This window comes from Elgaria multicarinata, chromosome 2, assembly GCF_023053635.1.
Source record: "Elgaria multicarinata webbii isolate HBS135686 ecotype San Diego chromosome 2, rElgMul1.1.pri, whole genome shotgun sequence".
Lineage (NCBI taxonomy): Eukaryota > Metazoa > Chordata > Lepidosauria > Squamata > Anguidae > Elgaria > Elgaria multicarinata.
Window position 1 is genome coordinate 47,757,801 of NC_086172.1, and position 26,214 is coordinate 47,784,014.

General features: G+C 41.3%; 1 protein-coding gene across 1 annotated transcript in view; it reads left to right on the forward strand.

The window, feature by feature from the left end:
* Positions 1-26,214, forward strand: part of KCNH7 (potassium voltage-gated channel subfamily H member 7) — a 325,994-nt gene that overhangs the window by 216,017 nt on the left and 83,763 nt on the right. Inside the window, exons 6-7 of the mRNA XM_063116468.1 lie at positions 486-506; positions 2,623-2,837. Coding sequence (XP_062972538.1) covers positions 486-506; positions 2,623-2,837 — 236 coding nt within the window. The remainder of the gene's footprint in view (positions 1-485; positions 507-2,622; positions 2,838-26,214) is intronic.

The window sequence follows — 26,214 nt, forward strand, 5'->3', positions numbered from 1 at the left end:
TAGCCGTTGTTCCCAGACAATCTTCAAAGGCAGCCCCACATATAATGCAGTACAGTTGTCTAATCTGGACATCTGATAATGTTAGCTCCTAAAATGATTAGCGCAGGGCTGTTAGATAAAAGCTGAACTTTAGCTAGATCACCCTGCCTATAGTCAGTTCTTTACAAACACAGGCCAGCAGATTTTAAGCTCCCTGCTTCAACCCCAAAAGCCCCCGCCTCAAATTAGGGAGCCCTCCAGGACGGCACCCTTTAAGATCTGAGGGTTTCTGCCCCTCTTCCAGTGCACAAACAGAAATGCTTCCCGATCATACATAAGGACCTTTAGTCCCCACCGGTTAGCTGGTTCAAAGGAATTAAAATGGGGCCCTCCAACATAGGAATCAAAATATACATTTTTTCAGATAATCTATTTGGAGTCTTTGGATATGGAGTTTATTGTTGTTTTCTCCTCCTCTGCTTTTCTTTTATTCTGCTGAATATCAGACAATGGTCGCAATGCCAAAGGTAACGTAAACATGAACGGTGTATTGTCCAATTTTGCTTCTGAGAGCCACTTTCTTTGGCATGTGAACTTGCCTGCTGTATGAAATGTACAAATGCCACGTTTTCCTGCTGATTTCTCTCGGGCCGGGCACACGGCAGAAATTATTGCTCTTTCACTTGGTGGCTACATCGCAATTCCTTTTGCCAATTTTGCCACGAAGTAACGCTAAGCTGCCAGTCAGAGGAAGCTGTGAAGCAATGGGCAAACCACAAATGTGCTCTTTGAGAGGCCATTGGCCTGGTCCAGTTAATCACTTTTTAAATCCCACTGGTTTCAATGGGAGAGTTAAGCATGTGCTTAATTCTCTCCCATTGCAATGCAATGGGGCTTCAAAGTGCTTAACTTTGGCTGGACTTTGCCCACCTATATATGTCTGAGATAAAGGTAGACTGTGAATGCTGCCATTCCTATGCAGGCAAACGCTTCCAGGATAAGAAGTTGCGCACCCACACCTAAAAATAAAATAAAATGCTACCAATTGGGCTTGTAATGAACAATACTAGCAATGAGACATTTTAAATCCAGTTCACTTCTACCTGCTATGCAAACAAGAAAATTAATGAATAATCTGGACCATCCTTGTGCCATTCTTCACTTATTCCTCTTTTGTCTCCTTAAAACTAGTGTCACGCTCCTGGATGGCAGGGGGTATGGTTTAAGCTTACTGTAGTCTTCCAATGTGCATGCATGAATTTCATTTGCAATTTCACACAACGAGGATTTCTGATCCCATACCTTACATTCTGGAATGGGTCCTTTACACCAGGACGGTGCCTGTCAAAGGCAGCCAAATGGAGGCTTTTTGCCTTTTTATAGATATGCATACAATTTGGATCCAATTCATTATGTTTCTTTTGCTAATCTACAAAAAGCCTTCCTGCCCCCAAAGCTTCACTAAACCGAATCCCGCAATTCTGTTTAGAGTTGGGGCTGGGAGGGAGGGAGAGGTGAAGGAGGGGGTCTGCTCATTTTGTTCCTCTTCAAGATTCCACGCATGTTGCGGAAACGTTTGTGTCGTTGGTCAAATGTCTCCTATCGAAACTGCATGGTGTGCATGAGCCAATGTCTGCCAGCAACCCATCGCTACCAGTGGATGAAGTCCACCCATTTGCTTCTTGTGTCGGTCAGCAGCGATGTAGATGTAGTGTGGTGCCTTTTTGTAAAGTGAAGTCATTTTTGTAAGTGAACTTGGTGCCAGTTTGAAGTGCTCAAGGTTGTGCATATTTACTTATTTATTTGCAATATTTTAATGCAATTCGTGCTGCTAGTCAGGTCCTCTGGAAGCCCCGTAGCAGCCACTGATATTTGGTGGCATGCCTTGTCTGACCCTAGAGGTGCCATATAGCCATCAAGGCTAATAGCCATTGGTGTACCGATCCTCCACAACTTTTATCCATGGACAGTAGTGGTGGGCAACTTGTGGCCCTACAGATGTTGTTGGACTGCAGTTCCCATCATCCCTTATTACACCTTATGCTGGAGAGGGATGATGGAAGTTGCAGTCCAACTACATTTGGAGGGCCACCCCTGATACAGAGGACCCAAAATGTTTTCTAGATTGCTGGTGCAGCTAAAAGAGTTCCTGTGTTCCTTGCTTTAGACATCCAGAATTCTCAATCTAGCCTGGGTATCTGAACTTCAAAGTAAGTTTATCTGGATGATGTCCATGTGCCAACTGAATGGACACTGTTGACAGAACAGACTCCCTCTTTTGCATGTATCCTTCTTTGAACCCCCAAAATCTGCTCTGGAGGATTGGGGGGCTGTGGCAGATCTGGGGAGTCCAGGGAGGAAAAGGAAGAGGAAATCCACTCACACAGGACTGGATGGAACTCTCTGTATTTGTTTGTTTAGTTATTTAGGGAATTTTTATTCCATCTTTCTTCTGTGTAGTAGTTTTCACATGTCATCTACATGGTTGAAACTTGCTCAATCAGTTTTTACAATTAAGTTATTGAATTACCTGTTTTAAGTACAACTTTCTGTGGTTCATGGTACCTAATCATGGAGTTATACAATACTGACATCCCCCCACCTTTTGTTTTGTTTTGTGTTTGTTTATTTGTTATTTTGCAGGTCCTTTTAACCATATCAAGTCAAGTCTATTAGGATCTACGTCAGATTCAAACCTCAACAAATATACCACCATCAACAAGATTCCCCAGCTCACTCTGAACTTTTCTGATATCAAAACTGAAAAAAAAAGTTCATCACCTCCATCGTCAGAGAAAACTATTATTGCACCCAAAGTGAAAGACAGAACACACAATGTAACTGAGAAAGTAACACAGGTAGGAGCTTTTTAGATATATAGATTGGCTCCATGGAACTTATATTATTTTGCTTTTTCAGTATGTACAACTGAGTGTTAATGTTATCACTCATTCTATTCTATTCTATTTTGCAGCTATCTTCACATCAATTATTTAAAATAAGTCTCCTAGAAACCACACTCCAATATATTGCCCTGGAGATTTTATTCCACGTGTATATTTGTACATTTGATTACATATACACATATTTTAACTGGTAAATGTTTGAGCTCTGCTAGATTTCTCCCACCCCACCCACAGTGATTGTCAGAAATTCTGTCAATGTTGACACTTACTGGCAATTCTTACTGGCCAGTTGGAAATGTCAGAAAAGTCAGACTCTAATTGCAAAGGTTCCTTAGTGCCTTTGATGAACTTAATTCTAATTTCCAGCATTTGCCAGTGAAAGGCAATTTATACGAAGACCCAATCGTAAATGTCCAAACCTCAGTGCCATTTCAATCAATGATCTCCATTTTCATTTGATGTACATGAAGCACTAGCTGGACTAGCAGTAGTCAACATCTTCAGCTTGCCAAACAAGCTGCTCGGGGCCCCGAGAGACAGCGCTGATGCTGCCTAGGTGCAGTGCTTCTGACTGATGGGTACCACTTCTGGTGCAAAATAAGATAATGCCCCTCAGAGGCCTGCCTGATGACACAGATGTTCTCTGGGATGTTCTCTCATATTGTACTAGGATGGGAGTCCTATCAGATCAGGTCTTCTTCTTACCTGCCACAGGGAGTAGCCAAGCTATTGGTGCAGGGACCAAGTGTGGCTCTCCTTGGTTATCTTCACAATTACTTGAATTAAGTGGGCTTCTAAACTAGGGATGGGGAATGCTTGGCCATCCAGATGTTGTTGGCCAGAAGTCCTGTGATCATTCACCATTGACAATCCTGGCTACAGCTGATGAAAGTTGCAGTCCAATAACATCTGGAGTGGAGGGCTATATGTTTTAAAGCAGGAGTGGGCTACCTGTGGATGTTCAGATTTTTATTATTATTCTTTTTACCTGTAACTTCCACCACCTTTGCCATTGGCTACGATGGCTAGAGCTGATGACCATTATAGGCCAAAACATGTCCCGCCTCTGTTCTAAAGGGTCGGTAGTGCTCGGATATTACCCAGACAGAACTCCCAATGAAGCTTTTAAAAGATCCACCCAGTGCCGGTCATAATAAATATTTGCATTTATATTCCGCTTCATTTATAATCCTTATAAAAACACTATCAGGTAGGCCAGCAGCTATCATCATATTACAGCTGAGGACGAGAGAGAGAGAGAGAGAGAGAGAGAGAGAGAGAGAGAGAGAGAGAGAGAGAGAGAGAGAGATCCATTTGCCAGTAAAAATGTTTACTTATAAATACACACAGATGTCCTATCAAAGTAGACATCAAGATGAGGGGTTGGACTCAGTGGCCTTATAGGCCCCTTTCAACTCTACTATTCTGTGAGGATCTCATAGAAGCCTTTCTTTTTTCTTTGATATAGTTTCTGAAGCAACATTATGGGTAGTGTCCGGTGTTAGTCCTAAGCAGAGGAGTCCTGTTGAAATGAATTAGACTTCATTTATTCCTGGCTAACTCTAGACTCATTCATTTCAGTGGGTCTACTCTACATAGGACCAACATTGAATACTATCCTATGCACCATTTTTACATATGCCCTTCTCATCTACTTTAAGATCCACAGCCCAGGCTATTGGAAGAAGTGAGAGAATGGGGAAAAACTGGCAAGCATTTCTTTCTATTTGGAGATTGGCCAGTGCCCAAAAACTGACTAAATGGTTTGTGTGTTTGCTTTTAACAAAGCTCCAATCATTGCACTTTGTCTGACTGTTGTAAAGTGTTTAGTCTCTTCTAGATCTGATTCAGTAAGACTTGAGTTATTTAAGTTTGTTGAACATGGAAATCATTTTACTACAAACCTACTTTTATAAATTATGATAACTTAAGTCCAGCTTCTTCTTCAAATGGTAAAGGTTACAACAGCTGGGGTTGTTTAGCTTGGGGAAAAAGGAAGGTAAGGGAGACATGATAGAGGTGTAAAAAAATTATGAATGGTGTGGAGAAGGTGGATAGAGAGAGATTTTTCTCCCTCTCTCATAATGCTAGAACATGGGGTCATCCCATGAAGCTGAATGGTGGGAGATTCAAGACAGATAAAAGGAAGTATTTATTTGCACAGCACATAGTTAAACTATGGAATTCACTTCCACAAGATGTAGTGATAGCCACCAATTTGGATGGCTTTAAAAGAGGATTGGACAAATTCATGGAGGATAAGGCTATCAATGCCTACTAATCCTGATGGCTGTGTGCTACCTCCAATCTCAGAGGCAGTATGCCAGTTGTACACCAGTTGCTGGGGAACATGGGTGGGAGCATGTTGTTGCACTTACATTCTGCTTGAGGATTCGACCCTTGGTCTGATCCAATATGGATCTTCTTCTTCTTCTTCTTCTTCTTCTTCTTCTTCTTCTTCTTCTTCTTCTTCTTCTTCTTCTTCTTCTTCTTCTTCTTCTTCCTCCTCCTCCTCCTCCTCCTCCTCCTCCTCCTCCTCCTCCTCCTCCTGGTGGGATAATGTAATACTAAACTGTGTCATTCAGATTTACTAGCTATTGCATATCAGGGAGGAATGTTTAAAAGGAAAAATTGATCTACTTTTTAAATTAATAGCCAAATCATTTATACATTTTATACAAGCCCTGGCAGAATCGAGTTCAGGTCAGTCTGACCTACTGGGAACTCTACAAGTCTCTAAATTTAAAATTACATTTGAAGTGCTATGTAAGGTGCCAAGAATTCTTCACAGAATGCTTCCAGTGAAATTTGACATGAGCTTTGTGTTTCTGTTCCCTATATAGTTTTATACAATTCTGTTCCCAGTGAAATTCGCAGAGCTTGCTTTAAAAGTACACCATTGAGAGTGAAAAAGAAATGAACAAAGCATCACAGATTTCTTCTTTATCCCCATATTACCTTTTCTTGCTTATCATTCATCATCATCATCATCATCATTTTCATTATGCATTTCACCAACCAGCATCAAATAGATGTTCCATATACAAATATAGCATGATGTACGAATATTAACATGAGATCTTCATAACAACCCAATACATACCTATCACCTTCCCACTCAGAAATCAACTAACACATCTATATGTCCAACCTATTACCCATACCCTGTCTTGTCTATAAATAGTCAACTTAATTTGTTTTACAATGTTACTTATATTCCTAATAAAAACACAATAACATATTAGTGGTCATAAGTGTAAATATAATCATAAATCTCCATTCATAAATTGGAAAAATTCATAAATAATCCTGTTGACAGTCAATGAGAATCATTAATGGTCAAAAAATATTCAACAATTAATGTTTAAAGTCATACGATCATAATCATAATAAAAAATATAGCACCATCAACGTGCAAAGACAGGCCCCTGTCCTGTGGGGCTTACAGCTTACTCCATCCTGTTAGTAGAGCCCATACAAAGAACAGGGCTGTGCATATTCTGACTAGCTGAAATATGATCCATGGAGGGTCGTTCCTATCATGTTGAACCTTACTTCCAGTTTAAGGGATCTTGGTTAGCTAGGAGTGGGAAAGACCCGAGATCCTGGGCAGCAGCTGCCAATGTGGGACCAGATGGACAAATAACCTGGTCTGGTATAATAAAACAGCTTCCTCCTGTATTCCTATGCACAGAAGGTTATTATTATTATTTATTTATTTATATAGCACCATCAATGTACATGGTGCTGTACAGATTACACAGTAAATAGCAAGACCCTGCCACATAGGCTTACAATCTAATTGCTTACAATCTATCAGCTGCTTACTCAGAAATGTATCTTGTGATCTTAATTGCAGTGATGATGCACAGAATGATTTGTGTTCTGTATAGTAGTGTTCTTTAATCATACCACAGTGAGAAATGGAAAGGCATCAGGCAATTTGTGCGCTGGCATACACAGAATGTTTTCTGATATAGGCCTGTTAGATCACAAAGACCATCGGGGGAGGCCTTGCTGGTTGTATCCCAACCTGCAAATGGCCATTTGGTGGCAACCCAGAAATGGGACTTCTCTGTGGTGGTACCCACTTTGTGGAATGTAGGAGGTATGTAGGAGGCACCACCTGTGCATGGTTTAGGTGTCAGAGTTTTCACACAGGCTTTCCCTACCTGATTGTGCTGCCCAGTTTCTTCGTTGTTAGTTCTCCGATGTTTTAATTGAAAATGAGGGGTTGTTTTGTTTTCTGTTTTTAACAGAGGTGTTTTATATTCTGCTTTTAAAAGTATAAACTGAAGACTTTTTGTATTTTTAATTGTTATGTTGTAAACCCTTTCAAGGTGTCTATTTGGTATGGTCAAGCTGTTTATAAATGGATGAAATAATAGGGCGTGTTCAGACAACATACTAAACCATGGTTAGGCTGCTAACCCTTTTGCAGCAAATGGTTAGTAAGCATGTTTAAACCATGGTTATGTAGCCACCATGGTTAGGAATAGTTCACACGACATGCTTAGACATGGTTCACACAATACACTAAACCAAAATGTTTAGCTCAAAATGCTTAACCACTGTAGCATCCGAACAGGACCAATATAGTGCTATGACATTAGCTCCATTGTTCATGTGAAGGAAGCATACAGCTGGCCCCAACCTGAATGTCCTGTGGCTCCCTACCCCCACCCCAGACATCAATGTATTGAGTGTGGGTGCTTGCATAGGAGACATCTTTGCACATACAGTTCTACATGCATGGGCTTCTCCTATTCAGATGTCCATAGACCATGTGGGAACATCAGAGGATGGGTTCAAGGAACTATACAAGGTCAGAAGTGAGGTAGCATATATATTGACCACCTAATTTCACTGCCCCTTTCTATATGTGGAGCTCTCCTCACATGAGAGCCGGTGTGCTGTAGTGGCTAAAGTGTTGGACTGAGAGTAAGGAGATCCAGGTTCTAGTTCCCACTCAGCCATGGAAACCCACTGGGTGACTTTGGGCCAGTCACAGACTCTCGGCCCAACCCACCTCACAGGGTTGTTGTTGTGAAGATAAAATGAAGAGGAGGAAGAGGATTATGTACGCCGCCTTGGGTTCCTTGGAGAAAAAAAGGTGGGATATAAATGCAATAATAATAAAATAAAAATAATAAATGAATAACACATGGCGGAGACTTTGGATGTAATATATAGGTCACCTCTGGTATCCAAAGTTTACAGTATTAGTGATATAACAGAGTTGATTTTTTTTTTAACAAAAAGCGCTACAAGAAAGAGCCATACATTGAATAATACATGGTTATTGAGAAAATGAGGCCGCAGTCCTAAACACACTTACTGGGGAGTAAGTCCCATCGAGCATATTTAGATTTACTTTAATGAATGAAAGCTTATGCAAGAATAAATGTTTTGGTCTTTAAAGTGCCACAAGAGTCTTTGTTTTTTGTAGTGGAATAGAAATTTAAATAAATAAAGTTTTACTCAGTGTAACTATATAAGTACTGTAAATCTAACACCTTGAAGATGACACTAATTCTGTATCATATGAATAATGGCTGTGAAAACAGTCCACCAATGACAAGCATGTGAACTGTACACTTTATCATGTATTGTACACTTTATCATATATTGACCACCTAATTTCCAGATGTCCCAAGCCACACTGACTTTGCAGAGAGAAAAAATCAAAATGATTTTTATACCCTCCTCTACTGTTCATCTTTCTTGACAATCAGCTCAGAAGAACAGTCCAATTGCTACATATTTTACACTGACAGGTTGAGATGGGGGCTTGGCACTGATTGTCAGAAAGAGATGAGTTCTCTCATGGGCACAAAAAAAGTAGTACGTTTTATTAAAGAAAGATGCAATGCAAAAACTTGACATCGCCCCCTTAACTTTTTTTTAATGAATTCCCCCCAAAATGAGATTCTAACCTTCAAACTATAGTTTTTATGAAAAAGGCATAGCAATGTAATTCTTTTCTCCCTCTTTCCTGTCCTCACTCACATACATTTGGATTCCTTATAGGCATCCAATTCATATTATAGTGAAATCCTATGCATGTTTAGACAGAAAAATGTCCTGCAACTCCCAGCATGCCCCAGCATGCATGGTTGGGGTATGCTGAGAGCTGTAGGATGTTTTTCTGTCTAAACATGCATAGAATTGCTCCCTTAATCTTCAAAACAAAAAGCCATTGTTAGTTCTGAGGTAAACTGCTGGAGTTGGGTGAGGACCACAGATAGAAGCCACCTCCTATGATATTTAAATTAATAATAATAATAATAATAATAATAATGAATAAATATAATTTTATACATGCATGATCACAAGAAAATATATAGACATTACATCTTAAGTCATTAGATCCTATCAAATTCAGATTTTTTAAAAAGCTAATCCTCATAGACCACCTTTACACACTGCTGCTCCAAATCAGATTCGGACATGGCATAATGGGAAGAGGGTTTTTAACTCTTTCCCCTCACCATGATTCTAGTCAGAATCGGTGGCCCTTGTACCTGCAGTTTGCAATAGGAGGAAAGTTCTCATTGGCTTTCCCATTGTAATTAAGATCACAAGATACATTTCTGAGTAAGCAGTTGATAACCTTCTGTGCATAGGAATACAGGAGGAAGCTGTTTTATTATACCAGACCAGGTTATTTGTCCATCTGGTCCCACTTTGGCAGCTGCTGCCCAGGATCTCGGGTCTTTCCCACTCCTAGCTAACCAAGATCCCTTAAACTGGAGCTTTCCTCCCATTGCAAGTAGCAGACACAAGGAACCTTTGTGCAGAGTATGGTAGGAGCAAAGGTTAAAGCCCTCCCCATCCCCTCAAGCCATGGGCCTGATCCGACCAGTTCTGGTGTTTGTTGGGAAAAACCAACAACCACACAAGGCCAAACAACATGAATAACATGATGTCTAGTTGCTGCTTAGATAACATCTTTCAGGTCAATTTCGCTCCAAGTCAAGTGGCTGAGAGACACTGACCAGGTTCGCAAATCACCACAGCTTGTGGTGTCTTATTTTAGCCCCAATGAGCCAAGGCACCCGCGGGTGCAATCTGGAATATTCAAGCCTTGGCTGTGACTTGTCATGTCTTCCAAATCTAGAGACTGTGGTTTATGAGAGAGTTAAACAACCCTTGCATAACCCATGGTTGGCAGATAAGAATCCAAAAAGAGAGAATAGTCTTAGGATTCAATAAACAAATTTATCAGTGAAAAGCCCGATGCGTTTCAGCCTCTTGCTTTTTATTAAGCCTTCTTCAAAGGGTTGTAACAACGTCTGCAGAAATTATTTACAGCAGGTTGTCTTGTGCCAGTGTTTATAGCACAAGAACCCATAAACAACCATGAGTCGGGAATGACAAGTGCACAATAAATGCCTCATGTAAAAAAGCTCATAGTCTAATCTGGCATAAGGCAACTTCCTGTGTTACTAAGAGAACATTACACACAGCACAATCCAGACACAGTTATGCACTTTTACGGTGAAGCCCTATGGGGTAGATGCCCATCAGATGGAGATAGGGTGACCGTATGGAAAGGAGGAAAGGGCTCCTGTTCCTTTAACAGTTGTATTGAAAAGGGAATTTCAGCAGGTGTCATGCAGCACCTGGTGAAATTCCCCCATCATTACAACAGTTCAAGCTTCAGGACCCCTGCCTAGCGTGACCAGATACAAAAGAGGGCAGGGCTCCTGCAGCTTAAACTGTTGTGATGAAGAGGAAATTTCACCAAGTGCTGCATACATAAAAATGACACCTGGTGAAATTCCTTTTTCAATACAACTGATAAAGGAACAGGAGCCCTGTCCTCCTTTCCATATGGACATCCTAGATGGAGGGCTCTGATGTTAAAGCCTCTGTCCCTTCTAAGCAAGAGCCCAGCAGGGCAGAAGGAATAGCAGAGGCTACTTTATTATTATTATTATTATTATTATTATTATTATTATTATTATTTATTTATTTATTTATTTATTTATATAGCACCATCAATGTACATGGTGCTGTACAGAGTAAAACAGTAAATAGCAAGGCCCTGCTGCATAGGCTTACAATCTAATAAAATCATAGTAAAACAATAAGGAGGGGAAGAGAATGCCAACAGGCACAGGGTAGGGTAAGCAGGCATAGGGTAGGGTAAAACTAACAGTATAAAGTCCGCACAACTTTAGCCTCTCCATCCTCTGAAAATGCATTTTACATTGCTCAGCTTGCTGGGGGTGGAGACTCGCTGGTTCACACACACACACACTCACCAGCATGCCCATTTTCTCTCCTTCCAAAATTGCAGAACTTTCTGCTGCAGCTGGGATGTTTGAGGTGTGGGGAGATCCACAGTTAGTTCTCCTCCTCCAAGTTTGGAGCTCTGGCTGGAAGAAGGAGAACTCCAGTATTCTGTAACTCCTCCGACATTGTCTAGGGGCCATACGATTGTTCCCTTAATGTCCTTTGATTTTAATGGGAGATTTTCAAGCATATCTTTTAATTGGGATTTACGTATACCCTGCTGTTCAGCCCAAACTATCTCTCAATTAGAATCCATCATAAAGATACAAGATAAATGCAATAATAATAAAATACGACGACGATGATGATGATGATGATGATGATGATGATATGGGATACATCGTGGGGGAGGGGGGGCAGAAAGAGGAGCTTAACATCCGAGCTTCAGGATTGTTGCTTTCTCCCTCTTCGTGTTTTGCGTTGCTCTTGTCATAGTGTACTCTGCAAGTTTTATTCCTCCTAGTCGTTTGCATTTTTAATTAAAGCCAATTGCTGAGCCTTCATAAAAATACACAGTCAGTATTTTGATGACTGAGTGAGAAGAACAGTTCTCTTCTTCTTTTTTCCTACATGATGAAAGAACACTTTGAAACTGGGGAAAGTAACTTGGGTCTCTCTTTCTCTCTCTCCATCTCACTCACAAACACACAGTCAGGTTTGAAGCGAACTGTTTTGTCTTGTTTATAAAATGTTTGCAGCTGCCTTGGTCCAGTAGGATGACAAACTCAAAGCACTGACAGAATACCTTTATTAAGACCAACCAAAAAGATACAAAATGCAAAATAGTCACCAAGCTTTGTAGGTTTTTTCTTCACGGTGGATATTACCTTAAATAAAAATAGCAACAACAAAAAGGTGTGTATGTTTTGGGCATGATAGGAAAGCAACAGCATGGGCCAAGGCCAACCCAAGACATTTTGCTGCCTGATGCAAAGGACAGGATGGCAGCTGCTTCAATACCAGGTACAGAAACCAACTGGACTGGCACTTGAACCTTACTTCAATACTGGCAACAGGATAGAGTCCTTCATCACACCTGAGGGAAGCAGGCTAGTTCAGGGGATACAGGACAGGCTAGGAGGCACACGCAGCTTTGTTCTCCTAAGAGAGCAGAATGCCTGGGGGACGGCAACTGCTGCCTCCTAGCATCTGCCGCCTGAGATGGTTGCCTCACTCTGCCTAATGGTAGGGCCAGCCCTGGTGTGAGACATGGTGTAATTTCAGAAATGCAGAACAAGTAATTTCAGATTTAAAACAAAAACTGCTCTTTCATGACTCATGAGATTGCAGATATAGGATGGGATCATGTGTATGGGTGGGCAGGGGCCAATATTAAAAGTTTGTACTCCCCCACCCAAAGAAATGATGTTTGGGCCCTGGGTGGCATAGATAAGTGCCTGAATTAGGGATAGGCAACATTGTTCCCATGCCCACAATCTCACTGCTTTTTGTTAAATTAACACTTTTTCGTCCCAGCAGCTGGGTTTGCTGTGAAATTGTTCTCTGTTGGTCTGAAAACTGGGAGTTTAAAGGAGTTGTTTTGTGTGTTGGGGCTCAGACCCCACCACTGCCTTGGACTCAATCTTTTCCTTTGCCATGCCTCCAATGGCAGCCATTTTGTGGTGGTGCCCAAGACCATTTCTCCAATCGCTAAATGTGCCCATAGCTCAAAAAGAATGCCTAACCCTGGCCTAGGTCATTAAAAAGCCACAAGAAGAAATTGAATTCCAAAGGAAGTGAGGCAGGTGGCTACTAGGAGGAGGGCTTTCTCCGCTGTGGCACCCTGGTTGTGGAACGAGCTCCCCAGAGAGGTCCGCCTGGCGCCTACAGTGTACTCCTTTCGTCGCCAGCTGAAGACCTTTTTATTCACTCAGTATTTTAACACTTAATTTTAACTTAAATTTAAATTTTACTGTTTTAACTCTGTATTTTAATCTTATATCAATTTTGCTGCGTGGTTTTATCCTGGTTGTGCTTTTTATGCTGTATTTTGTATTTGTGCTTTTAACCTGTTGGTTGTTTTATTGTGGTTTTAATTTTTGTGAACTGCCCAGAGAGCTTCGGCTATTGGGCGGTATAAAAATGTAATAAAAAAATAAAAAAATAAAAATAGATATTAGCGCTTGAAAGACAATGCAGGGTAGAAAGGGGCTCTTCCTTGAGGGAAGTCCTATGAACCGAGAGTTCATTCTTTGTATTGGGATTGCATGAGTTTACATGACCAAGGCCTTAGCTAGACCTAAGGTTTATCCCAGGATCATCCCGAGGTCGTCCCTGTCTGCTCCCGGGATCCCCTGTGTGTTATTTACATGAGCAGGGATGACCCCGGGATGATCCCAGGATAAACCTTAGGTCTAGCTAAGGCCCAGGACAATGTCATACTAGTATCAGATAGTAAGCTGCAGTTGATCTATAAACATACTAGGAAAGGTCTGGAATGGGGGATGGAATGGTAGCATGGGTTCCTCTGGAGCCTCATTTGGTAGGGAACTCCTTGGATGAAGCCTATAACAGAGGAATATGAGCACTGAACGCCTTCTTGTTACATTTGGAAGCCTTTCTTAAAGGTTTGGTTTTTGGAGGACAGGGCTTTCCTAACTCAAAAGAAGAAAAAGACGTTGAATTCTGATATTCGCTTTAATTTTTCCCATGGGTAGAGGGCAAAAAGGAGACATGTTGTACATCTTCCTAGGTGTAGGGGGTGCAAACTTTAACAAGTGCTAATGGGTGGTAGAGTATTCATGGAGTATTTATTTCTTAGTGCTTCTTGTAGGGTTCTTATTACTTCTTTAGAGCTCTCAAAGCCAATTAAGTGGGTGTATTGTGAGACTTGATAGGACTGGATCTAAGTAGATATAGGGTGTTTGCTACACTTTCCAGAGGTAGCTGAACAGAGGGCAGGGATCCTTCCCCTCATCACTGTTATTAGAGGAAAGCTGGTGTACATTTACATTTTGACTTGCCCTCTGAGGCTCTGTACTAGCTCACTCGTTACAGGCAAAATGGGATCTTTTTGGAGTCAAAGGCTGAAATGGCAATGGCATGTGCCCTTCTGGAAATTCTAAACATGGCATGTCACACTAAATCATGGTGAGTTGTTATCATGGGTGGTTTCACTTAGCATGATGTCCAAACTATCCGAATGATAAGAACAGAGTGCGTAGCATGCAACGAAAGTTTTGGCTGCAAAGTCCTTGCACTTTACCTTGAGAGACTCGTTGAGGGGAAGAAATAATACTCACAGTCCTTATTTATCAGTAAAGTTCCTTTTACTGAGGCTTTCTTATCAGTTTAGTATAAACTTTCAATTTACACGCATGGTCATCATAATCATCATCAACACGGATCTCCAAACACCTAACCACCTAAACATAAACCTAACAACCTAACAAGATGCCATTAAACACTGTGCATCTTAAATACATTTCACCACTAGTTATTGCAGCATACTTAATCGTCCAGTTCTCCAATTCTCCTCTGTCCGTGTCTGACACGTAAACCCGGAGTGGTTTTTCCATTGTGGTCTTTCGCAAACAAGCCGCCCTGAGAACCAATGGCTTGTAGTAGGGTTGTTTAAGATGAGTTGTTCTCAGGGTAGGTTGTGACATTTGCCTCCAGCAGGGTGATTTTCACATGGGTTGTGTGGATCAGCCAGAGAGCTGGCTGGCAAGAGTGGAGGAAACCCCTGCTGCTCCTCACAATCCCAGTAGTGCTGCCATCATTTCCTCATCCCTTCTCTGCATCCACCAGCTCAGGATGGATTAAAAAAAAAACATTTCATTGAGACCTTGAAGAAAGGACACCGGAGAATGTCCCCAAAGTGCTCACAGTTTTTTAAAAAGTTATTTTTGGTCCTGTTCTGCTGCTAGAAATTTCACATAATTATCCCTTCAGTTTTACTGCTTTGTCTTGAAATTTGCACACTTTCCCCCTGTGTTTTACTGCTGTGGCATTTCATTTGCATATTTTTAGTTATCTGCCTCACCTGTCTGCCTTGAAATGTATGTATCTTTAGCCACTTACTCCCTGTTCTCCCATGAAATGTGTGTATACTTTGTGATCCCACCCTGCTCATGTACATCTGACAGCTAATAATGGAGACCGGTGGAGGGAAAAGACAAGCAGGAGGGTGCCGGGCGGTCAAAAGCAGCTGGTGTCTGCAGGAGAGAGGGAGCTTCATGAGCAGGCATTATTACTTCTGTAGAACATGAAGCAGCCTTTGAAAAAATGTGTTTACTCACAAAGGAAGTGCCAAAGTGGAGGATGAAATTGAGAAGAACAATGACAAAAGTTGGGTATTGATATGCTTAGCTAAATAGCGGACAGGCAGTCATTCAGTCTTAACTATTTTCACAAGATCCCCCCCTCCCGCCATTTTTAATTGCAAACATGTTTCAAGTTCAGAAGGCCTCAGAAAATTATTTCCTTTTTTTGTGATCTGATGGGGCGGGGTTGGGAGTTTCGCTCATGAGCCAGCAACCCCAGCGGACCAACTACAGAAAAGGTATTGACGTACAGAATGAGGAAATTAGATTTCTGCTGCAAAGGCCCCTGGGATATATGCTACCAGCAGCCTGAAGGACTGAGAGGCACTGAAGGAGAAACAAGCCACTGAGCAGACAATTGTCTGTCAAAAGTAACGCACAAGCCATGGCTTAGTTTCAGGGTGGTTTTGCATGATGTGCATACTCATCCTGTGTGTGTGTGTGTGTGTGTGTAGGTTCTCTCACACACATACCCACACCCAGAGAGAATGAGAATGAGAATGTGGGTGGAGATCCGGTGGCCCTTCAAATGTTGTTAGACTCCCGCTCCTTCCATCATTCCTAATGATCAGCCTGGCTGATCATTAGGAATGATGGAAATTGTAGTCCAACAACAATATTTGGAGGCGCACAAGTTCCCCAGTGTGGGAGGTCCCCATCTAGCCCAGAAGCTTCTTCCCCACTTCCTCTGACACAAGGGATGACGAGACATGCTGCTCCTGCTTACTTTTGAGTGGAGAAGCATAAACCTTTTCTTTGGGAAGCTCTCTGAAAATGCTGCTGAGTGAATCAGATCCTGCTTCCTTCTGAGTAGATAATGCAGACGCTTGACCTGCTTATTTGTGAAGAGACATTCTGCTCTTGCATACTTGTGAGTAGACATGCTTCCTATTGTAAATTGAAATTTGGGGAAATGGGGGAGTTGATTTTTCGGCCCCACCCACCCCTGGAATGCAACACCTGAAAACTTGCCCACAGTGGAATCTGGCTGAAATAGGATTTCTTACTCTTGTCATAGAGGATCACTGTAGGGCTAGAAAACAATCTAGAAAGAAAACCGCCCAGAGAGCTTTGGCTATTGGGCGGTATATGAATGTAATAAATAAATAAATCTTGTTTAAATAGCCCCTAAGTACCTGAATTTAATTACTTAAGTTATATCTTGATCTGTATCTTCCAATTACATACTTAATCATCCTGGTAATGTAAGCTTGATGGATATTTTGTCCTTGTGATTTACTCAAAGTGGGAGGAGGGGTTTAGTTGCTGCTTGCTTTCTACACCACTATGCCACTCCTTTCCTGTGTGTGGTACAGAATGGATGTAACCCCGCCACGCAGGAAACGTCGTTCTGCTACGTTAATTTTTAATACCTTAATCGAGTAAGATTTTAGCTTTTATTTTTTGCTGTAGAGTTGCAAAACTTATTTTTTATCATTGCCACACAGGTCCTAATTATGGTAATGGTATAAATGTGTTTAATTACACAATCATTTCCGAAGTTTAATTATACGACGACGATGTGGAAAAACAGCTGTGTGGGGGGAAGGATGGATGGGGGGGTGAGTATACTTCACAGAGATGGGCCCAGCAGCAGAGATCAATGGGCTGATTCCTCCATGCCTTGCACCTGTGCAAGCATTAAGTGGGTACAGGATGCTAACAAATCACAATGGGGCACAGGTGTGCAGAGATGAAAGTCTAAGCCAGAGGCAAGGGAGTGGGATATGAGCTTTCGGACTGATCTTTTAAAAAGTTCAAAAATGGCATTTTTCTCCTGAAAAGGTAACAACGGCCTTTTAAAGGCTCTTTTTTCCTGACAGAAAACAGCATTAGCCAGGAGGCCTAATCCCTGCAAACCCACTTGGTTGTTTATGCAGCTGTCGCTATAGCAGCTTTCTATGTAGGTCTGCCCTGATCTCTTTAGAAGCCGACGTGCTTGGCCACTGCACCTGTTGCATTTGGACCCCCAGGCAGGGCCGGCGCTGCCATTAGGCTAACTAGGCAGCCGCCTAGGGCACAGACCTCAGAGGGGCACCGTACTGACCTTTAAGAGTCACAGTTTTATACAAATTAGCTGTTTTAAGAAAAAACATAATAAGTTCAAGTTTTGTGCTTTTTATTGTATCTACAAAACATCTGTTCTTAAAAATCAAAGTTGGCAAAAAAAAAATTGGAGGGGGCTTGCAAGTAACTCGTCTGGCCTAGGGCGCAAAATGGTCTGGCACTGACCCCAGGCGAAAATAGCAATACTCTGCACACCAAAGATCACTGTCTTTGCATTCACACATCCATGCCACATACCGATGAAGGTTCTTCTTTGGTGTCTTAGTGACACAGGGCCTCCTCTATATTTTGTTAGTCCAATGCAAGAGAAGCCCTCTTTTCCCTGTCTCATACATACACATTAGGGTGGCCACATTCGTATTGCCCAAAAAAGGAAACGCATCACACACACCCCAAAAATAAGGTGAAAGAGGGCAAAGATCTGCATAACCCTTGCATGTGCTAATTTATATGTATAGCTGCAATATGATAAATTATAATTTAAACAGAAATGCAGTCCGTCTGACCCAGGGGTGGGAAATTGGGTTGGGTTGAAGGGCTGTATGACCCCCACCCAGGCTTCCACGGGCTGAATGAAGTCGGGGGATGGCACAAGATGTCAAGGGCAGGGCAACCAACTCCCCCAACATAATTCAGTGCCTGGCCGATACTCCAGCCAGTGTTTTGTTAAGGGATGCAGTTTTGGTGTACTCGGGCTTTTCCTGGCCAGGGAAAGACCAAGCTCATGGAAGCTTCCCAGCCAAGGTGCAGGATAGAATTCCTGATCTACTGAGACAGGAAATGTGCTGCGATTCATGTGTCATTGGATTCATTGAGTCGAATCATGTATCATTGAGTTCAATAGAACTTCTCTGTGCTCTAGTGGATCCTTTTCATCTTAAAGACTGCTATGATCTTGTACCTGCTGTATGATATGCCCATTCCACGTTGAGGACCAGAGCAGGCATCGCTAGGTAAATAATCTGTCTGACGTGTCATTTTAAGACCAGTTCACACAACCCTTTTCGCATGGATGCTGCACTTCATAGCCAGTGCTGTCACTGCTGAGGAGGTTGCTGTTGCAATCTAACATCAGCATTCTTTAGATTTGAAATCAGATCACAATATGGCCTTGCATCTATTTAAAATATGAGTTGGATAAATTCCTGGAGGTGAATACTATCAGTGGCTGCTAGCCCTGATGGTTGTGAGCTATATCTCCAGTATTCGAGGCAATAAGCCTGTGTGCACCAGTTGCTGGGGAACATGGGCAGGAGGGTGCCGTTGCACCATGTCCTCCCTTGCTGGTCCCTGGCCGACGGCTGGTTGGCCACTGTGTGAACAGAGTGCTGGACTAGATGGACCCTTGGTCTGATCCAGCATGACACTTCTTATGTTCTTATGAATTTAGTGCACAGTATTCAAGGCGAAAAGACACACATTAGTTCTTTGCTGAATGAGCTAATTATTGAGTCATTGCTGGTTTGGTGCAGGTAGTAAATTGTTAATGTGGTAGATCCAAAGCTCTTTGAATCTTTCAGACCAGTTAGGTGGTCCTAGAACTAGATTTACAGTACAGTATTATATATGCCTAATCAGAAGTAGGTCCCATTGAGTTCAATTAAGCTTACTTCCAGGTAGATGGGTACATAATTGCAGCATTAAGCAATTAGAAACCTAGTTGTCTGAGGGAATGGGGGATGTTAGAGTAATGGGGCATATTTTCTCATTCCTTAGCAAGAACATTGACAGGCATAAAGTCTTCCTACTTATCTTTAAGGGCATCATTTCAGATTTCAGGCTCAGTAGGGTGAAATCAGAAAAAGAAATTATTTTAAGCAGGCATCTAATTTTGTTAACCAGAGAACTACTTTCTGAAGGAATGTGTATGCTAATTTAAACATTTTCTGGAAGTCAGAGGTTATGACAGGTAGTTAATTCATGAACAGGGGATAAAGAAAAGCCTGATTTGCAGTGAGGATAAATTAGGAATAATTGGCATATACATGAATGCTAAACTCAAAAGAAATATCTTTTAAGAGGAAAAGATCATCTCCTTCATGAAAATCCAGTGGTGAAAATCACATGGTAGATGTGAACAAATCCCCAGGGATCCCACTGGACAGGAGATCAGGAGATCACTCTCACTTGGATCCTGTGTCTACTCTGCATTATTCATTCTGGAAGGGGAAAATAAATACGTGGGTCAGATATCCTCCTTAATGTGAGGCAGAAAATTGTAAGTGTCTTTCATGGAAGAAGAAAACTTTCAGGAAATTGGAGGATAGATTTTGGCGCAGCACTTGCTCCGCCTCTTCCCTGGAGCTGGACACAACACTGCCCCTCCCTCACACTGTTACAGAGCTTTCAGGGCAGTAGTGGTCGTGTACACATCTGCATTAGAGGCAAGATGTATTGCCATTCATTCCTCAGAAGGTTAACATATGGAAGACTCTGGGACTCTACGACCACTAGAACTGAATCAACATTTCTCAGAAGACAATTTTTCTCGCAAAATTTCTGAGATTCTTCTTTTCTTATCCCCGCCAAGAAAAAACAAATTCTACTTTGAAGATTTTTCTCCAAATTTTCTTCACCACTATTTTTAGTGTGGTGGCTGCCTTCACATATATATCCCACCACCACCATCCCCTTCAGTATCCTGGAACAATGTTAGGGATGGGGGCATTCTAGAGGATGCAGAATGGTTGGCAGGCTACTGACACAGTAGCTGCTGTTGCCGCTTGAAGTGGCAGCACAAAAAGCAAATCACCCTCAGGAAAAAGAAAGAAGCCATGCTACAGCCTACCTGTGAAAAACGGTTTGAGAATTTATCCTCCCTCTGGAAAAATCCAGTGAAGTTGTATTGCTGGAGAATTTTAGGAGTCCGTTTCCACATAGCTCTGGTTTTAAATAGTGCCTCCCTTTCCCCCAATTTCTAAGCCAGAAAGCAGGAGCCAGTGACTATCACTGGGAGGACACAAGTTTCTAGTCAGGAGGGCTGAGGTTTGTGCTTCCCCATCCAGCCACACATAGCTGCCTGCCCAGGGGCCGTAGCTTTGTCACCAATAATAATCTTTTACTGCTCTTTCACTTCTCCAGATTAATTATTCTAAAACTGGCCTTAAAAACAAGTTCCCTTCTTATTGTTTAATTATGATTCTATTAGAATGTAAGCCTATGCGGCAGGGTTTTGCTATTTTATTGTTTTACTCTGTACAGCACCATGTACACTGATGGTGCTATATTAATAATAATAATAATGATGATGATGATGATGATGATGATGATGATGATGATGGAAGCCTTCAGCAGATCTTCCAGGGAGTGTGGTCTTTGCACAAAGGTCCTCCTGGGGTTTTTTGATCTGACAAAAAATCTCTTACGCCTTGAAGGAGTAAGAGCTCCTATGTAAGCCTTCTACCAACCTGGTGCCATTCAGAAGTTATGGATTTCATCTCCCATCAGCCCTAGCCAGCATGGCCAGTGGTCAGGAATGATCAGAGTTGTAGTTTAGAACATCTGGCGGGCATCAGGTTGGGGGAAGCTGTCCTATGTGCACACAAAGGCCAGTTAGAACATTTTTAATATTTCTGATGCTGGCTGTCTTTTGTCTTGCATCTCACTGCTGCTAGTTAATTTTGATTATTGAACATCTACATCTATATTCTTCACATTGCAAGCCACTCTGGGCACATCAGTGAAAAAGCTGGGTAAAATAATAAGTTGTTATTGTTGCTGCTAGAACTCATTTACACATGCATGTCTCATCACCTGATGACTCTCCCATTGGAAAGTATTGTATTGATATATTGCATTTAAGTTTTATCTGGTGCTTAATTTGTGAGAGCTGATTCATACATACAAAACATCATTTGATGCTTCCATAAGGCATGAAGGGAGATTTGCAGAGAGTATTGTTCACTCCAAGCTAACTATGAGACCATTTTAGCAATATTATGTTATAGCTCACCCCAATTTTTAACATAGAATTTAGGGACAGGGAATTTGGTCATTTGGAACTGGGCGAACTATATCTGGCCACTTGCCGGTGAGTCCCTTCCCTTCTCTTCTGCAGTATGCAGACATAAAACGTTTCTGAATTTTTCCATGGACGGGGAATTCTCTTTTCAGTATTTAATCTAATGTGTGGCTAGTGGGCATTTTACGCAAAAATCGTAACAAAGGAATGTTCTGAAGGAGGTCCCAGAACATACTTTTGCTTGCTCTATTAACCTGTCCCATAAAACCAGCCATCCCTGACTGTGTTCCTCTCCAAATATAGTATTTGCTTTTGTTTTCTACCCATAAAGACAATTTTACAGTATTTTTTTAAAAAAGCTTTGGAATAAATCATTAATCATCATAACTTCCTAGGCTTATTAGGGCTGTAGAATGTGTAATAGAGACATAAGCTATATGCAGTATATTTTGGCATTGTATACCGTGAGTTATCCCGAGTGAAACTTCTAATCTAGATTGCTTATGCTTTCTTCCCTAAAGCCTATGCCTAATAGCCCTTTTTCATATTTAGTCCCCAAATGGAATTGTTGGCAGTTGCTAAAATATAGTTCGGCTGTGAGTGAATCATATGACAACCCTGTTCAGATGAAATGCTAAGCCACATCAGCACCAAAATTACTTTGGGACCAATAACATGTAAGCACTGGTCATGGCACAACAATGAAGCAGGATTTGGCCCTTTGGAATTGGAAAATATACTGAACAGATCGTTTAAAAAAACAGAGTTGGTTTAATGTCATGGGATTATAATGTTGGTTTGAAATTCCACTTTATTATCCCAATGAAGTTAAACACAACTAAATCAAAAATGATTCTCTTAGGTGGAGATCAGAACTGCTAGAACTGGTTGGTTGATATGGATCTACACAGCAGCCTGCGTTTTGGACTCTCGGGACGGAAGGGGGGATATGGGAAATGTCATGATGAGTGCCTGTACTTCAAAATTTACCAGTAGACCGCAAGCTGACCCAGATGCCCTACTAAAACTAATATGTGGGTCTTTATATGATCTGGTTAGGCCTGGAGCAAAATAGCATTATCCAAGAGGGGGCTTTTTCCAAGCAATTCTTCATGTAGGATTTGCAGCGATAAGAAGGCTTCATGAAGATTGTAATGGTGTTATATTGTGCTGTGCTCAAATGACCTCACGATAGTCTCCACCCTACTTGTGGACAGAGAAATTGGGAGGAGAATTTCACGACATTTCTCCAGTGGGAGAAGAAATTCTTCAACAATTTCTCCCAGGTAGAGCTCACCACAGCTTCTTTCTTTTTTTTCTTGAGGGGTTTTGATGTTTTTTGCACTGCCACTACAGGTGGAAGGGACAGCAAGTGTGTTGGCAGCCTGGCCCCCATTTTGTATTTTAGATTTTCCACAATATACCCGATACCTGGCATCGTTCTGGGGCATTTGGGAGGGCGAAGTGAGAGGGAAGGCAAAACCCTCCAAAATATGGGAAAGAAAAATTGGGGAAATTCAAAATCTCAGGACTTTTCTGAGAAAATGTCCTCTGAGAAATTGTGGCTGAGCTCTACTTGCCAATCTTTAGGCGTCAGCACTTTCCCCATTAATTTCCAATTGTTAAGTTTCTGCAGAGTGATTGTGAATACATCTGATCTGTAATGCAGGTGCAGAGAGATAATTGAAAGACAGGACACCTCACCCATTTCCTAAGTAAAGAAAGTACAAGAAACCTGAATCCAACCCATGAGAATTTCTTTGAAATTCCTTCTTTAATTTCCTTTCAAAAGATTTTTTTTTCTATCAAGTTGAATGAGAATGGTCGGAAATAATGCGGGAGAAATTTTCAGCACAGCACTAGCGTTATAGACCTGACTTGCCCTTTACTTTGACCGCAGTGAAGCAAACCTCAGTTGCACTACCTCTATGAAAGCAGCTCTTTCGCGTTGAAAATCATGTTCCTAATTTTCAGCCAGCAGGCTGATTTAAAGAAGGTTTTGAGATACAAAGCCTGTTTAAATTGATCTTAATTTTTTTTAAAAAAATATATTATTTAAAAATCAATAACCCCGGGAAAATAATATCAACTCGCAGATGAAACTACATTTAGAGTGATCATGGTTAGCAATCATTCAAATCCTTCTTCCTTACTCGCTTCCTGGGTGAATCATATATGCTTGTTAATGGTGTCGAGGCTGTGCAACCAATCAATAAGGGCACATTATTTTCCACTTCGTAGCTCAGGTATTAAAACACCTGCTGGAAAGACTCCATATGATTAATTAATTAAGAATATTTTGAGGTGCCAAGGGGGCTGGTTTAATGGAGGTGACAAGAAGCAGAACGGAGGAACACAGTGCTTGCTTGGCTGGTTGCACACACCTAAATATGGCGTCTCATAATGATGCAGATACATGTAAACAAATAAAACTAAGAAAAATGTTGCAAACGTTCTACCATGAGCACTTATTGGAAAAAGAGCAGTAATTAATACCTCTTTCAATGACAGTCTTCAAATTAGAAGAGTAAGATTTAGAAACCATTAAACTACATGGAGTAAATCTCTCTGCTTAGAGCCATTACTTGAATGATGCATTTCCCCACCACCATGGAAGTAATTTTAGATTGGACAGCAAGGACAACTCCTGGGGCTCAGATCTAAACTTTTCCTTTTAAAAAAGTTATCAGTCACTGGAGTGCATAAAACATTACAACCACAAGGTCATTATATAAACTATAAAAATGTACTGCACAAACAGTGCTGACTCCAGGATATTGGGCACCCATGGGCAAGACCTCCTTAATGGGCCTCCTCCATCACTGAGTCTACCTTCTCACTGCCATTGCCACCACCTGCTATGGCTGCTCATCCTCTTTCTCATCACTGCAGGGAGCAAGTAAGCCTTGGCATCCATGGCTCCTCCTTCTCACCACCCTTTTGTCTGCGCAGGAGCGAGAGGCAGGTGAAAAGGCAGGTTGCCCTGGTGAAGAGGAGGAGCAAGTCCAAGGGCTCATCAGAGGGCCCCTTGCTATGGTGTGGACCTTTGGTAGGTGCCCAACCACGCCTACCCTTGATGTCAGTCCTCTACAAAAATAAGCTTTCTCTTCATCAAAGGAAACAATAACATTTAGAGACTATTAAACTACATGGTCAGATGACACCTTAAACCATGGCTTTAACCATGCTGGTTAAGCCAGAAAGCCAGGCGATGTTCAGAAGACACCTTAAACCATGGCTTTAACCACAGTGAGTAAGGCTTTTTGCTTTATTCACCATGGTTAAAGCCTTGGTTTAAGGTGTCTTCTGAATGGGGCCAATAAGATTTCAAAGTTATGGCTTGTAATAAATTAACAGAACAATCCTATGCATGTTTACTTAGAAGTAAGCTTCATCGTGTTCAGTGGGATTATTCCAAGGTCAATATGTTTAGGATTGCAGCCTAATAGTGTAATCTATGCATGTTTACCCAGAAGTAAATACCATTGGGCTCAGTGAGACTTACTCCCTAATAAATATCTTTAGGATTGTTGTCTTAAGCCTTCTACATATTTGGGGTAGTGGTGGATGTCAACATTTTCCCTAAATTGTGCCACTTCATACTATAAATTCTAGATTCTAAAAAGAAGCAAATGCGTTTCTCATACAAACACACCATGTACACTGCCTTGGGTTTCTTGGAGGAAAAAAGGGCAGGATATAAACGCAATAATAAAATAAAATGTGAGCACATGCAGTTTTTTAATTTTTATTTGAGAATTTCAGTAAAGGTTTTTGGGATCACTAATATAGTAAGGGGTTGTTCAGACAACACACTAAGCCATGGTTAGGTCGCTAACCCTAAAGCTCCTTGCAGATATTTAGTTGGGGTAAAAGTAATGCTCAAGGGAGGATTGCATCATGGTGGCAGGTTCCACCCCCACATTAGACATAGTCATTTGAACATGTATAGAAAATCACTATGTGCATGCTTGTATGTTCACAGAGACCTCTCCATGCATACAGGAAACCTGTCTTTGCTAGATTAGGGCAAACACCTGTTCTAATAATTCTGTATAATATGGTGAAGCTTTCATTTTCCATTATGTTCAAAGGATATAACTGACACAAGGAAGATAATTTCTTTTTTAAAAAAGAGTGTATTTATTTATTTATTTTATTTTATCACTTGCATATCCTGCCTATCCATTAAAAAAATAGTGCTCAAGGCTGTTAATAATACAATACAAGTAAAATAACAAAGTTATAATTAAAAAAACTGAAACTCACATTAATACAAACTTCCAATGCGTGTTTGTTTTTAAGATGCACATGTAATTTAATACTCATGTGTCCTCTTCACTCTTGATCAGATAACAACTGCCTGCCTCTTCCTATTCTTGATTCGGAATTTTAGCTCTAACCTTGAAGTTCCTAGAAAAATAAGTACTGATTTGGCAGAACTTCATGCTGAGAATTCACTTCGTATCATGTAGACGCCACAGCCTGCACGGATCCTGCTGCTTTGGTCCCTTTGTGACATGTATACAGACAGAAGGGGTTGAACCACTATGGTCAAGGATCCATTTAGGACACATGTGGCTTGCAGAGAATGGAGGTGATAAATGAATACTTCCAGTTTTCAATAATTTTTATACACAGGGCTGTTTGTTAATCAGCTGTTAATTCGCTGTATCTACTTTTGGTTTCATCACAAAATTGAGATCCAAGCACTACACAAGGAATATTACCTTTT